This window comes from Diadema setosum, chromosome 13 (assembly GCF_964275005.1).
Source record: "Diadema setosum chromosome 13, eeDiaSeto1, whole genome shotgun sequence".
In the NCBI taxonomy this organism is placed as follows: Eukaryota; Metazoa; Echinodermata; class Echinoidea; order Diadematoida; family Diadematidae; genus Diadema; species Diadema setosum.
In genome coordinates this window covers 11,422,635-11,439,122 of record NC_092697.1, presented here as the reverse complement: position 1 = coordinate 11,439,122, position 16,488 = coordinate 11,422,635, and the positions used below count along the sequence as shown (strand labels likewise).

The window sequence follows — 16,488 nt, the reverse complement described above, 5'->3', positions numbered from 1 at the left end:
GATTTGATATTGTGAAATATACAAGGATTTTTACAAAGTTTGTATATTTATGCAAGAGATTTTAAAAGGCATAGTTATGAATATTTTATCATGATAATCAGTGGCACATAAATCTGTTACACTGGATGCGGCTGGAAGGGATATAGGTTAGGGCTGTCCGCGGACTATTAGGCGTATTTAGTTAACTTTGCCCATGCCTGGCAGCCAGTAGCTGTCAGGTGCATCCAGTGTTTAGGTATTTTTGTGTTATTGTATTTATTAATTACTTTGAGTTTTATAATTGATTTTGTATTGTATGTTTTCTGCCAAATAGAATAATAATAAATAAATAATAGTAATAAAAAATTAAAATATAACAACACCAATATTTTCTGCAGGTTCCATCCTTACATCCTTCATGTCTAAACCCGGGCCGGGGGTGGGGAGGGGTGAGGGGTAGGTTACCAATAACCCGCAGCCCCTCCATCGTTCTGCGGCCCCTGCGTGATGAAGTACTCAACCTTCATGCTAAATCCTTGGCTAGAGGTTCGAGTTCATCCCACAGAATCAAGTTTCTGTGGATACTCTTTGATCAGCATCAAGGTTCGTCTTTGTCGTATGCGCCCTCTACGTTCACATACTATTAAACCGTATGAAACAAAACAAACGTGACGCGGCTGCCTGTGGTAGGTGTCGTGTATAGTTATACAGATTATAAAATATTGTTCGCAAAAATCCCAATCAAGTAGCTTGAGTTGTTGATTTCAGCTTTTGACGATGTCAACTAACAACGAGCCAGACCAGGTACGTACGGTATTTGCTTTAAGCCTTTAAAAGCTTTATTAGATTAATATTGTCAGCTTTCCAAACGTGCACTCCTGCATGTCGTCGCTGTAATTTTGCTAGCTGTGCCATGCCAGACAGAGATTTGGACACGTGGGACCGTTGTATCCCGTACTAAATGCCGTAGAATCTGAGTTCATTGTTTGAGCTCTGTCTGCAGCTGTGCACGTGTACTTTCTGGTGTACCTACAAATATCTTATTAGTAATAAATGTGGCTAAGTAGGGATTGTGTGCCTAGCATAAGATGAAAATTAAGAGAGATTTTGATGTCAAAATAATGCCGAATAATATACCACCCCCAAAAAGTCACAACTAAAAAAAAAAAAAAAGTGCCAAAGTCAAGAGATATTTTTCTGTCCTTGTACTGTGAATGGGTGAAACATTTTCTGCACAGAGCCTACCATAACTGTGAAACATAGCCCGAACGCATGCATACCTTTGGTATTTAAAAAAAAAATGAATAAAAATATTGATACTTTGTAACAACATTTCTACTACCACACCAGCATTAAACATGTCACACTATTTACTTTGTAGGTGAATGCACACTGCAGAAAATTCTGAAATTGAAAAGGACAGTTGGTTGTGCTAATGCTCTGACTGAGAGAAAAATAGTTTTCCTCTTGTAAGATATGTCTTGAATACAAGGATCACAACTAACTATTTTTTTTTTTCATTTTGCTCATGCATCCACAGGGAGAAAACGATGAGATTGATGTTGTCTCCATGGACACCAAATCTCCCGTGGCAACTGCAAAGGAGGATGCCACCACTGATGACAATCATGAAGAATCATGTGAGGATAAGGCAACGTTTGTGGTGCCTAGCAACCAAGCGGCAGAGTCCAACATCACCATCATCCATGAAGAAGGTGATGGAAAGCCTCAAGCAGAAGTTGCTGGACAGGAGCAGGAGGGGGACAAGTGTTACTGCAAGGGGCAGGGTGAGGGCACCCTTCTTCCTTGCGAGAAATGCAAAAATCTCTTCCACCTTGGTAAGTTTGGACAGTCTCACACTTGTTTTTCAATACAGAGTTACAGAGTGACATTTCAAATGCATTCATGACATCTTGGCAAGAAAAATTGCAGGCAAAAGTAAGTGTGTTAGAGGTGACTCCCATTTTCACAAAGTCTTCGGGACAAGCAATTTTCTTTCATTTAACCGAACAATTAAAGTATCCAAAGATTAGATAATTATTTTGGGACCTGAATTTGTACCTCATTGTAATGGGAATTTCCTTATAACTGTGTTCGTTATAATGGGAGTGCACTGTACTATATGATTTCTGAATACTTTCTCATAAATCTAGGAGGAGTTAGGTGCTGTGATTCCATTCATGCAGTACATCGTACGAAGTGAGTGTACCAAGCAATGTACATAATAAGCCTGTTTTCTGTTCCTTATTGAAACAGCCTGCCTGAAGACTGGCAAACCAACAACCTTAGAGGGAGACATTTTCTTCAAAGTGACATGCTCTGACTGCAACGCTCCAGAGGAGGAGACAGTAGAGAGAATCAGACTGACATGGTAAGCAACAGATGAACCACTATATTATTTTGTTTGATGTGATATTATTGCAGCGATTACATGTGATAATCATCCAGTGATTGCATCCAGTGAATGGTGATTGCATTACATTGTATGATTGACTATCTGAAAGATCTGATTTTTCTTTTTTCTTGATGAGCAGGTACTCCTGCAGATTGTTTGCTTTTGTGCTATCATATGTTTTCGTTCCTTTGTTTGTTGTTGTTGGTTTTTGTTTTTAAACAGAGCCCTACTTTGCAATATTCTGTGATGATACATTGTGGTGGTTAAATGTCATTCTTATTACTGTGCAGGCAACAGGTTGTCATGCTCACCCTGTACAACCTCGGGCTGCGGAAGAGTGGGAGGAGAGGATTCTTCCGTTGGAAGGAGGATATCTGTGAGTTTATCTCCCTTCACTGGAACCTCATCTTTGGTGCACAGTGAGTGAGCCTTGACTACTCTGCCGTGATGTTATACACATTTGTAAATGTGAAGGGAGTCCCACTGTCTCACAACATAGATACAGTAAACACTGGCCAATGTCATCACTACTAACCACCCTCTCCCCCTCCACAAAACACCATCACCACCATTATTATGGCAACCACAACCACAACCACAACCACCACCACCTCCACCTCAACCACCACAACCACTGCAACCACCATCACAACCAAGACCAAAACCAATGGTGATACCACCAACCAATATCAGCAAGCACAATGACAACAACAATCTCAGCAACCACTCAAGGGTATAGTGAGGCGCCTACATCAAGCAAGCACAGTATCTTTTTTTGTTCAGCGACATGAACATTAATTTCATATGGGCAGTATGAAAGATATATGAGGCCTCTTTGAGGTCTACAAGATTTAGTTGAGATAACGATAGGAAACAACATTCTTCAACTTCTGTAGCTGATTTTGATGACAAAATTCTCTGATGAACATTGGCAATAGTGGAAGTCTCCAAGTACATCAGGTAAGTCTATGTAGGCTGGTGTTACTGGCGTGCCATCATTACTTTGTATTCCATACAGCAAAATCAAGACAAATACTTGGCATGGCACTGTAGCTGGAGTACTGTCAGTGGGCAACAAACAGCTGTTCAAGTCGGGTGCCACTGAATTCAACGAGACTGGCTGGTGGACGCTGATTGAAAATAGGCCACCATCGCTGAAGCCAGAGCCATCACTAAAAGGTTTGTATCAGAGTGCAAAGTTTGAGCATAGATTTAATTGTTAATATCATTTCCATTCAGCAAATGCCACTTTAAAATTATCCAAAGTAAGGCAAAATCCTCCCCCTCCCCCCCCCCAAAAAAAGAATGAATAAATAAATAAATGAATAAATACAAATCATATTTAACTCATTCAAAATCATAAATTGGATGTAAATCTGCCTATGCTGAACCAGACTGGACTGCTGGACTGTAGATTAGGTAACATGAACCTGTTAACGATTATTGCATGTTAACGATTATTGCAAGAGGCCAAATTGCTTAAATAAATCTATTATCTTTTAGGCTAGTAGAGAATGTACTTGTGGGTATCCTGTGAATTGAAAACCCACTCTCTTTCTCTCTTTCTCATTTTTTTTTTTTTTTTTTAGATGATCAAACTTTGCTGCATCTCTGTCAAGTTCTCAGAGACCAACACCTCATCAGACACCAGTGTTAAAGGGAAGAATTTAAAGGTTGTTTGATGAAGTTCAGTTTGGAAATGGCTGAGATATCCAAAAACAAAGAAGTCCTAATAAAAGATGGGGCCCCGACTTTTATTTGGACCTGTTTGTTTCTAGATATCACATCCATTTCAAAAAGAATTTTCATCAAATCAACTCTGAATTCCTCTCAGAATTGTATGTTCTGTAATATTTCATATAAGTGGTTTCTAATTATCTCGCAAAAAGTTACAATCTGAATCCCCATCTCAGCCCAAACTGTGCAATCCCTTTAAAAACTTTTGGATCTGAGAACTAAATGCAATCAAATGGTTTCAGTGGGGAGTACTGTGGTACTATTTACATTCACTTCTCTTTATCCTCTTTCGTAGCTAAGCAGTGTGCAGGGAGAAAGGCCCGAGCAGCATTTGAGCCCACCATCAAGGTTGAAGGCCTGCGGCACAGGAAACGAGGCACATCCGTAGAATCGGCCATCGAGCTCAAGGAAAAGAGATCACGAACCCAGGTGTGTCATTAAAGCAGCTAACCTACTTTTTTTTTTATGGCTCCCCCACAAAGTGTTGCTGGAGGCATTATGTTTTTGTGTTGTCCGTCCGTCTGTCTGTCTGTCCTTCCATCCTCCTGTCTGTCCATGCATAATCAGGTTTTTTTTTTTTTGACAGCGTAACTAAAACACTGTTTGAAGTATCCTAATGAAACTTGACATACATATGTATGAGTGAGCAAAGTTGTGCCTATCAAATCTTGGGGCACATGTTCAAGGTCAAAGGTCAAGGTGCAATACTCAAAATTTCACTATTTCCCCCATATCTATGCAATGCCTGAAGGTTTTTTCTTGAAACTTAGTGTACGCATGCATGTATTACCAGATAGAAATTCTCTGGGAAAGTCTTTGGCCATAGGTTCAAACAGCAAAGGTCAAGTGAAAATGCATAGTTTTACTTTTATCTCCATACCTCAGAAATGGTTCAAGTTATCTTCATGGAATTAGTAGTACATATACATGTACTGCCTGACAGTGATTTTCTTAGGAATTTTAGGGTCATGGGTCAAAGGTCAAGGTCAAACCCTCAAAATTTCATTTTTTCCCCCATATCTATGCAATATCTGCAGGTATTTTTTTGATACTTAGAGTATACATGTATTACCCATTAGAGATCTGTTGGGAACATTTTTGGCCAAAAGGTCAAAGTTCGGTTGAAAATGCTAAATTTCACTTCTTCCTCCATATCTCGGAAGTGGCTCATGATATCATCATGGGTTATTGACAACCAGGAAATATTGTCTGATCTTACATAGATGGTGAATGTTTTCAAAGATAGCAGCTTGAAGTGAGTTGTAAGAGCCGCACATGATAGTGGCCACAGCAGATGCATCATTACTGTTGTGTCCTTGGCGCACACGATGACCACAGTCAAGCTTTGAGGTGGCAGGAAAGAATGCAGCTTGTCGGGGTCACCAACAAGCAGACCATCATTCGGTCCCCTGTATATGATGGAGCACCAAGTGGTTGGAGATTTAAACTTGATTTTTAGTGATGAGAGATTCCATCGCCAAGGGTTATGTCTGACAGAATGGGTGATTTCTAGTTCGGTGCTAGTGCTAGTGCTAGTGCTATCTCAGCACTAGCACCGGCGATAAAACCGAACTTGAAATCACGTCGGTGTTTGGAGTTGACCTCAAAATTATGACGTATTTCTGGTTGCTGGTGCTGGGCTCGGTGTTGCATGTCGTCTGCTGAACCGAGCTCCGCCGTCTGTGTTAGCGATTTACGTGCTTTTTCCCTATTGACTAACACTAGCCCCTAGGGATTATCATTTTCTTCATTTCAAGTTCGGTGCTGTTGTTAGCGTTGCTGTGCGAGACCCGTATTCCCTTCCATAAGAGATGCACGTTTTACGTGCAAAGTCTATGCTAACGCCATGGTTGCCCACGTAAAGAACACGAACACTCCAGACATGGCCATAGAAATCTGAGCCTGGGAGCAAAATAAAGATAATTTTGTTTTAAAGAAGGGGTGAAATTTGTGGCATTTGAATCAGTCTTCCTCGTTATGTGCCTAAAACTAAGCAGTTTTGGCTACATCTTTTCATATTTGACTTTAACTATGCGCCATCACTTTTTTCGATGCACAATTCCTGCGGAGCTCGCGGTGCTGTGATCCAACACCTAGTGCTGGTGATCGATAATTTTGATCAGTATCGCCTCGTTAATCTGACCGTCGGTGTTGCAGGTCAATTTAAGGCTGTTATTTGGGGGCTAGCACTAGCGCTAGCACTAGCACCGAACTTGAAATCACCCAGTGTTGTCTGCTTGTTCTGTTCTCGCCGGGAGATATTTTGGCAGCCAAAGTCGGGGGCGGAACATGGAAAGAGTTTTGTAGACTCAGCTGCCAGCCTTTTAGTAGGTATTTCCAAGTTAATCATTCCTCCCATTACTTCAAACCCTTTTACACCCAGGAAGCGAAGGACATCCGGCGAGCCAAGCAGGCCTCGGAGGCAGAGTACAAGAAGCTTCAGCAGAAGGAAGCCAAGGATGAGGAGAGTAGCCTGGAGAGTTTCAACGGTAGTGAGGTGAGATTGGGAATACCATCATCCCTCCTCCCCCTCCCCCCCCCCCCCCAAAAAAAAAAAAAAGTACAGAAACAGAATTTGATTTGACAATTTGCCTATGTTGAAATTGATGTGCTGCCCAATCCAGAATTTGATTTGACAATTGCCCTATGTTGAAATTGATGTGCTGCCCAATCCATTCGAACATACGGCCTGCACAGAAACTGCTGCATGTACACATGCGCTCAAATGAATACTATAGGGCACATGCGTGCGCACACACACACACACACACACACACACCCACCCACACTCATACCAGGGAGGCATTACTGATGAAGCACACAATACAACCTGTTCATAATGTATTAAGGAAATTGCAGAGATAATTATGGGGGTTTTAAAATTCCCTTGCCAAAAGTAGTACAAAATGCGTAAAAACCAATTCCCAGATAATTCTGTGTTTACAGTATATTATATATATTAATTAAATGAGGTTTCACAGTTATTTTGATATTCATGAATCTTTCAGAACCTTGCACAGCCCACAGCCGTCCCTGACTCTCCCTCCATCCTCAGCCTCTTGGGTGGAGACAACAGCTCAGATTCTTTCACCTCCAACCTCCTCAATGAGAGTGACCTCACTCCTGAATGTGAGTCCCACATTAAGTCCTTTATTGTTACTCCTGTATTCTCTATGTGACATCATCTTAACCCGTTTAAGGACGAGTCCTGAGTATACTTGGGCAGGTGTCTATGGGAAATGTGTGTCGTAGCAAAATCATCTGTCCTCAACGGGTTAAGATATGCTACATCTTCACAGCATTTGTTTGTTTTTTTCTTTGCTTTCAAGGTTAATATCAGTGTATCAATATGTTTGAGTACTAGAAGTGCAATGCTTAACTAGAAGTTATGGAAAATAGAGATAAATCAGAAATTAAGGAAAGATCATTATGTGAAATCATAGGAAGTAGTAGCTGTTATATATGTATAATTCTAATGTCTAAAGTGGTAAGTGAAATCATTTGGTCAAGATGCTGTGTGTGAAAACCCAGTTGCACGTGATGAATATCTGCAATTCAAAAACTTTAAATGTTCGTTTAATGTGAGATGGTATGCAGCAATTACCTCATATGTAAAACAAGGAAATGGTTTCCTTCAGCCTGTTTCACCCATTATTTTCTGTTTTTTCATATGATAATTGATTGGATCTGGTAATCAGATTGTCCAGGAAAAGAATGGTATAATGGCACTTTTAGTTACCTACTGTACTTTCAGACAAATATGGGAATCTTGCACTGACTCTGCTTTTGTGATTATGTGAATGGCATGTTCATCTCTGCCCTGCGCAGTGAACCTTCCCAGCATGTTGATGGCAGGCGATGAAGAGGACATGCTGCCCTCTGGGGGTAGCAAGGGGTTATCCAGCATGTCGACCCCGCCCCCTCCCATCATTGTGGGTCACCAGGTCGGCGACGAGTCGTCTCGTGACACCGAGATGGAGAACCTCAATGAAGCATCGGTGTCACCGTTCTCAGGATCCTTTAGGACTCTTGATGACTCCAAGGGTAGCCAAGAGGGGTGTATAGCCAAAGAGGTCAAGATCAGAAAGCCAAAGGTCAAAGGGCAAGCAGAAGCAAAGGCTAAGGCAGATAAAGATGATGGTACCGGGGACACATTTAAGCCCAAGTGAGTATTATCACGTGCCGTCATCAACATTGTCATTAAAAGTGTAGGTTTTAGAATGGTTGTCAGTGAAAGTTGGCAAAATATAAAATATATATATAAAATAAACGTTTGCCCATATCCAGAAGTTTTCACTCTGTCACTGTGACAGGATAATTAATTACACTAAATGCTTCATTCATTGCATTCGAAGTGTGGAATTATACTGAGCAGAATGTGTTAAACAGGTTTAAGCGCTAATTCTTGGTATCGCCAATGCGCAGAAAACTTATGCGCACACTAAAGAGCCCCTTTGCAAATGCACTATGGGATTCCTTGGGACCATTGTTGCTTCTGGATGTCTTGTGAGTTTTTCATTCCCATGCAATTCAATGGAATTTTTGTTTGCTTTTCTTTCATTGCTGCCTTTTTCTTCGATCAGAATTAACCTTAAAAAAGAGTTTAAAACTTCTAAATTTTACTGATTTGCAGTCACTAGAGTCATGATTTGCTACTGCGAGGCTTCAATGTGATGATCACCTGATGAAAGCGAAGAAATCTTCAAAAAAAAATACTCCTGGATTAAGGCAGAACATGACCTGAATGCATGTGCAGCCAAAACTGGATGCAGCTTTGTCCCCTGAGCTATCCCATAAAGCATCTAAAATGCTGCTCGCCACAAAGCACCTAGATATTGGTGATACCAAGATTTGGCAGTTGTATTATGGGATTGATTTGCTGAAATATTGCCATTTCTAATACCCCTCACTTCAAGGCTCCTTCCAATGAGCGTCTACGAGGAAAGACAACTTCTGAAGCTCCTGCAGTCATGTCCCGATGCAGTGGATTCTGATCCCATTGCTAGGCGCCTTCGGAGGAAGTTACTGCTGAGACAAGTGAGTGTTAATTGCACAGCATCACTAATTATTAAAGGAGCAAGGTAAGATCTTTGCAGGCAAGAAGGTCAAGTCTAATTCCCCTCATTTTCACTTTCTTTGCGCACAGTAATTTTAGAATTTTAAAATTTAAGACTTTAAAATCTTAGTTTGGGCACAGTTGGATGAAGATTATTGGCTGAAGACTGGAAGATGTCAAAAGTTGAAATAAAGGCCTGCACCTTCCCCATTTATGCCATTGAATAAAACATTGTTTTGCATTTTCTGTATAAAGCATAAGTTTATAAAAGTTAGTTTACTGTTGCCATGTGACAGGGCAATTGGCAGGTCTGTTTTATATCATGATAAAATTAGTGGAATCTATGTATGAAGAACGTTGATACAATATACTGTTATCATGAAAAAGTGATTTTTATTCTTCAAAATGTAAAGTCTTAACACATTTTCTTGTTTTTTGAAACCCTGATATAATAAAATTTCAGGGGAACATAGTGATACCAAGAAGTTTATTATAAAAGAGTCCACCATTAGCTTGTCGGGGTCAAGTAGAGGAAAGTATTAAAGAATAGGGGTATCTTAAATCACTCTGAGTCTGAGTACAATGTTCAACCCTTTAAAAAAAAAAGAGAAAAAGCTACTGTCGTATTATTAGTAGTATTAGTAATATAGGACTTGCTGGCAACAATGCAGGGACTAGACTTGTGACAGTTTGTTGTTTTTCTCGCCAGGAAAAGAGAGCCAGGGGTCAACAGCTCTTTGATCTTGACGCCTCGCTCCAGCAAATGCTGCAGCGGAGGTGTCACATGACCCCGTCCAAGATGGCCCGCACCATGTTCAGCCAGAGCCCCCACCGGGGAGGGGCCAATCCCCAGGGGGTGGGGATGCAGTACATCACATCAGGCCGACAGGAGGGGGACTACAGGATTCTAGACAGATACCAGGTATGACTTCTAATGTTCCCTTGACATTTCCATCAGCGAGAGGCTCGGTCTTTATGCTACGTCTACACCATTTTCCAAGAAGCCACGGCAATCACGTGTCAGGCTACCTTGGACAAAACAAGACAGACATGAAACAGCACAGGAGGATGGGATGGCCAAATGTGACAGGCCATGACTGACGTGAATGCCGTGAATGCCGTGTCAGATTTTTAAACTGTCAAAAAATTTGCCATGGCAGCCACTGTGCTGATGAGAAACCTAGAAGGCAGTAGTAAAACAGGGTGTGTGCAACAAAATGTGACAGCACGTAGTAGGCCATAAGAAAACTTGAATGCGGTCCATAGTGAGACGCAAAGAGAAATGTGTGTAGTCCAGTCTGACCAGACTCACGGTATCTGATGGCTACATGTTCACTGGAGCAGGACTGGACTGAACAAGACTAGAATACAAAAGAACAAAAAGAAAGAATATCCTACCTACCCACAGCACACTATGTTTCAGGTAAACAGGGCTGCCGCGGCTGCTGGGAACATGGTGTAAACATAGCATTACCGGTATTCAGCATAGAACAGTAAACCATGTAGTTCTAACAAACTGAGCGTACTCTGTACTGTATAGGAATCATTTTTGTCACTAAATTATTTTTCTTTATGTCTCGGAAAGATGTCTCACTATACAGCGCCCTCCGTCCAGCAGCAGCAGACGTCTTTTCGAGCTCGTCTTATTGGCTGCGACGAGACTGCCATGCTACAGAGCATCATCAGCCCCTACACGGCCAGGTAACTGTCATCATGAATAAAAGGTCATAAATATCTTAGGTCGAGAGGCAGAAGGTCATTAAAGCAACTGTCAAATTTCCTTCATTTTGACATCATGCTACTTATTCTGAATTTTAAGATGGCTTTTAGTCAGTTATCAATTGTTTTGATGGAAAAGTGAAGAGCAAACTTAAGTTAAGCAAGACATCTCGAATTGGTGGCACAAAGACTCAAAAGAAGTAATTGTCCCCGCCGAACGAGTTCGAGCAGGGGACTATGAAACGGGCTCCGTACGTGTGTGTGTCCGTGTGTCCGTGTGTCCGTCCGTGCGTCCGTGTGTCCGTCCGTGCGTCCGTGCGTCCGTCCGTGCGTCCGTGTGTGATCAAAATGTTCAAAATGCTACTCCTTCGCCATTTCTAACCCGATTTTGATTCTGTTTGCTTTATATGATAGCACTACATGGGAGCTTTGAAACTTCTATAAAGAATTTCAGTTGTGAACTTTGACCTTGACCATTGACCTATATTGTACATTTTGCTTCAAAATGCTACTCCTTCGCCATTTCTAACCCGATTTTGATTCCGTTTGCTTTATATGATGGCACTAGGTGAGGGCTTCAAAACTTCTACACAGAATTTTGACCTTTGACTTCTTTGACCTTTGACCTTGATTTTTTGCCTATATTGTACATTGGCTACAAAATGCTACTCCTTCGCCATTTCTGACCCGATTTCGATTCCGTTTGCTTTATATGATGGCACTAGGTGAGGGCTTCAAAACTTCTACACAGAATTTTGACCTTTGACTTCTTTAACCTTTGACCTTGATTTTTGACCTAAATTGTACATTTTGCTACAAAATGCTACTCCTTCGCCATTTGTAACCCGATTTCAATTCCGTTTGCTTTAAGTGATGGCACTTGGTGAGGGCTTCAAAACTTCTACACAGAATTTTGACCTTTGACTTCTTTGACTTCTGACCTTGATTTTTGACCTGTATTGTACATTTTGCTATTAAATGCTACTCCTTCGCCATTTCTAACCCGATTTCGATTCCGTTTGCTTTATGTGATGGCACTAGGTGAGGGCTTCAAAACTTCTACACAGAATTTTGTCCTTTGACTTCTTTGACCTTTGACCTTGATTTTTTACCTATATTGTACATTGGCTACAAAATGCTACTCCTTCGCCATTTCTAACCCGATTTCGATTCCGTTTGCTTTATGTGATGGCACTAGGTGAGGGCTTCAAAACTTCTACATAGAATTTTGACCTTTGACTTCTTTGACCTTTGACCTTGATCTTTTTACCTATATTGTACATTTTGCTACTAAATGCTACTTCCGGCAGGGACATATATTACGCACTGCGTAATTTCTACTTTTCCTTGTTATTTTTTATGGTTGTAGTCAAAGTTGTCAGAGTCATCACTGTGGTTACATTCTTTTATACATTCCAACATGAGCATGTGTGCATGACGAGGTTACATGAGACGCTATCTGAATCAATTTTCATGTCTAGACACATTATGCAAGTCACTTCATGTGAAAGCATTTTGACATTACAGCAAACTCAAAAGGAAGTTCTGAGAATGTTCAGTTTTAAAAGAGTTTTAAAACTTTTAAAACTTAATGTTCCTGTTCCTCACCATGTTGGACCATCCCATAACCATGGCAATTATAGTCTTTCTTTCATGTACTGTATACATTGTACGTTGTATATTTCATGAGGTTTTTATTTTATTAGTGGAAAAGTGAGCAAAAAAAATGGGATTCCATCGAGGTTTTTATTTTCACAAACTTTGCAAGTCGGGTGCTGTTCATGAATTTAACACCACGCAAAATTTGCAAACTCTGATCTCGACATGAAGGTGACATGCACACATACTGTATATTTCTCTGTTCATAACTGTACTCAATGATAGCGAATTTAACAATCAAAAAAACTGTCTAGAAGTCACTATTAGCATAAGATTAGACTCACTAAATATATGGCATATACAGTAAATAACCCCCATCTCTTGTGTGAAAGAGGATTCGCATTTTTGACACACTATCATATCACTTGCCGTCGCAGAGTCCTGAAGCCGTTCATCCGCCGCGACACAGAGTCGCAACCCCTCAAGCTCCGCCTCCTCCAAGAGGTGTTGGAGCACCGCCAGAGGGTGGAGCCAGGCTTCAGACCGCCCCCGCTAGCCCCGATCGACTACTGCTACGTAAGACCCCAGCACATCCCGTCCATCAATGCCCTGTGCAGGGAGTTCTTTTGGCCGGGCATTGATTGTGAGTGTCTACGATATATATGTTTTTCCTGTTTGTGATTTTTCTTTTTTTTTTCCTGCCATTTCAAGCTCATTTGAATGCACATGACATCATCATTATTAAGGTTTGCATTTTTTTAAAGCATGATGTTATCCTTTCACTGTTTATTGAGCATAAAGCCCAAATTCATTGAATCTTAGACCCCTCTTCTTCATATATATTATAAATAAAAATATTTCATGTCTCTTTGTCAGATTTGTCAAGTATTGCATAAATTGTGTGTGTTTGCTATCACCTTTTTCAAGGTTTTTGGATATCAAATTAATGTCTTTTATATTCCATAATCTTGAACCAGATGTCCCTGCAGCAATGTACACACATTTCTTCAATTGTAATTAGCAACTTCAGTAAGCTACTTTAGGGTTGTATTAATTAGAATTCTAATCATTACATGCCATGTAGTGCAGGTTATGATGAAGTCCCTAAGGTCTCCTTGAGAAGGAATGGGGAATTGAAGCAATGCACCATCTAACCCATGAGCTATCATGGCTCTTGAACTATTTACTTCAAACAGAAGATATAATGACACAATATCTGCTGTGCGCCCCTATGCAACTCTTGATCTCTGCAGTTTAACTCAATCACACAAGAAAGCATCATTCATGAAATTAGTAGATATTTGTATGATGGTTGGCAAAACAACAACAACGACAACAACAACAGCAACAGCAGCAGCAGCAGCAGCAACAACAACAGCAACAACACCACCAACAGGAACACCAACTCTTGACTCTTGTTACCATTGCAGTGTCCGAGTGTCTCCACTACCCGGACTTCAGCGTGGTCGCCCTCTACCGCAAGGTCGTCATCGGCTTCGGGTTCATGGTCCCTGATGTCAAGTACAATGAGGCCTACATCTCCTTCCTCTTCGTCCACCCTGAGTGGAGGGGTGCTGGTATTGGGACCTTCATGGTTTATCACCTGATACAGGTGAGTGACTCTGCCATGCTCTGGCATAGATTAAAACTTCTTGGGGCCTTGCTTAACCCTTTATTTGCTCCTGCATTTGGCAGTAACCTTCGCGCACAATCCTAATTTACATTTTGTAATTCCCTTCTCCCACTCTCCCACCCCCCCCCCCCCAACAAAACAAAACAACACCAAGCACCAACAACAGCAAGTTGACCAAAGTGTTAGACAAACCCAGTAGAGTGAAACAATGGGACTGACCTGCCCACATTAAAGTCATTGAAATATTGTCAGGATTAATTGGATTGTGTCATTCCTTGTATTTAGCTGGTCTCTGAATATTTGTGCTAAGTAGTGATGCAAGAACACCAGCAGGTCTGCTAATCACGAGGTAATATACAAATGATGCACAGGATAGAGTATTGACAACGGTTGCAAACATGCACTCGGCTGCGCCTCGTGCATGTCGCACCATTGTCAATACTCTCGAGCGCGCCGCACCTTCACTAACGCCACGAAATAATCCTGTGCATCATTTGTTTTATAAAATGGGTCGAAAACTAACAGCATTATTCACGTACCTTTGTGGGTCAATACCAGTCAGCTACATGTAGCACTCGCTCAAAAGTCAAGATGTCCGAAGATGTTCGTCCCAAACATTTACGCACGTCGCACTCGGAAATCCCGCACATAAGTACTGTACGTAGAGTATACGTACGCCACGTGTTATGCACAAGAAAGGCCGCCGGCTGTTGTGGCAGCCCGCGGCCCGAACTAGAAGTTGTTTACAGGATTGACAGCGCGTATAGTAGCGCATGACGCACTTGTAACAACTGATTGAGTGCGCACTGCTAGTGTAAACATTGTGACGTACGTCAGGCCAGGGAGGTGGAAGAGAGACTCTTCCACCTCCCTGGTCAGGCCGTGCATTTACTAAGAAATTAATGCACTCACACGTGACTCATTTCAGCGCTTCCAATTGGCTACATTCTTGAACCCATTTTATAATGGTCATTAACCCGTTGAGGACGGACTGATTTTGCTGCAACACGCATTTCCCATAGACACTTGCCCGAGAATATTCGGGACTCGTTCTCAACGGGTCAATGATTAATGAAAGCTTTTCATTCCAGTATTTCATCACAAGAAGGTGGAATTTGGTGCCGTGTGTTCAGTGTATCACGCAAGTCTCATCATATCGCAATAATGTCTTCTGATTTCCATGTCTCCCCGTAGACTTGCATGGGCAAGGATGTGACGCTTCACGTGTCGGCCAGCAACCCCGCCATGCTGCTCTACCAGAAGTTTGGCTTCAAGCAGGAGGAGCTGTTCCTTGACTTCTACGACAAGTATTACCCAGAAGACAACCAGGAGTGCCGCCACGCCTTCTTCCTCAGGCTTAGGAGATAGCGACAGTCGATGCGCTGGAGAAATCTCTCCCTCTACAGTCTGGATATCTACTTATATTTTTTTAGAGATAGTGATACTTGATATGGACAGAACAGACCTAAGAACATGATTTTGACAGAATGGGGCATGTCTGTGGCGCCGTGAATGTTCATGTGAACTTCTAAAAGATTAGAATATCAAAGTGTTCAGTTTGAAAGATGGGCACGATTATCTGTGGATATGAGAACACAGGATGGCTCAACAGCTAAGAGGGACTGTGATGAACACCTGAGATTGATAGATGTGATGTTGATGCCCCTTCGGAACAATGAATGAGGAATCTCCAGAAATATGATTGTATGCCCCAGATATGGCAACAAGTCCAATGTCTAGTCCTGGAAGGTCAAAATACCAATTGCATTGGTGATTTTAAGACCACCAGAAGCATACACACTTTGCATACCATACCTTGATTGCTCTGAGAGAAGTTAAGACAGCTACAGTTTAGTTGTGTATTTACTAAATATACAATGACTCATATGTCCAACATTTGTTTATCTTCAGCTTTTCTGAGTGTTAGCAACCAAAAATGTACTTAATTCTGCCTAGGTGATGGTCATCTTCTTCTTTTCCTTGTATGGCACATCAAAGAACTTTATCAGTGGTAATAGCATGATTCCATCACACATAATCGTTTACATACCTTCTTGAGAATGAAGTGTCAAAAGTTCTCTTTGTGTAAGACAGGGTCAGGGTACTTGCAGAGATGTCACAAACAAAGTTCATGTTTTTACATCACAAAAAGCACCTGTGTGTCCAAGGCCCCGTTGCTAGAAACTTTGCGTTTAAACGCAACTTGCAACTGATTGTCACTGGCCAATCAAAATCATTGTTGCATGCATGTCTTCTTAATAGGGCAGACCCTGAGCCAATCAGAATGGTTGTTTCAAAATTAGCAATTATTTGCAATTGATTGCAACTTTCTTGCAACGGGGCCCAAGTGGTATATGTTGTGATATGAGT

The 16,488-nt window shown here is 41.4% G+C and overlaps 1 protein-coding gene across 1 annotated transcript; it reads left to right on the top strand.

Annotated features, from left to right (window-relative positions):
• The first annotated feature begins 699 nt into the window (after positions 1-699).
• Positions 700-16,280, top strand: LOC140237367 (cysteine-rich protein 2-binding protein-like). Its single transcript, XM_072317304.1, has 15 exons — positions 700-783; positions 1,520-1,817; positions 2,236-2,350; positions 2,665-2,793; positions 3,393-3,553; positions 4,407-4,540; positions 6,495-6,608; positions 7,120-7,240; positions 7,940-8,276; positions 9,028-9,148; positions 9,877-10,089; positions 10,753-10,868; positions 12,923-13,128; positions 13,916-14,097; positions 15,313-16,280. The coding sequence occupies exons 1-15, from the start codon at positions 757-759 to the stop codon at positions 15,484-15,486; spliced, it is 2,448 nt and encodes an 815-aa protein (XP_072173405.1). The 5' UTR covers positions 700-756; the 3' UTR covers positions 15,487-16,280.
• The last annotated feature ends 208 nt before the right edge of the window (positions 16,281-16,488 follow it).

What these genes read in the sequence shown, in the direction of transcription:
- LOC140237367 (XM_072317304.1), top strand. Translation starts at nt 757, where the DNA reads ATGTCAACTAACAACGAGCCAGACCAG. An exon ending in CTAACAACGAGCCAGACCAG is followed by an intron (nt 784 to 1,519) that starts GTACGTACGGTA and finishes ATGCATCCACAG; the next exon opens with GGAGAAAACGATGAGATTGA. An exon ending in GGATTCTAGACAGATACCAG is followed by an intron (nt 10,090 to 10,752) that starts GTATGACTTCTA and finishes TGTCTCGGAAAG; the next exon opens with ATGTCTCACTATACAGCGCC.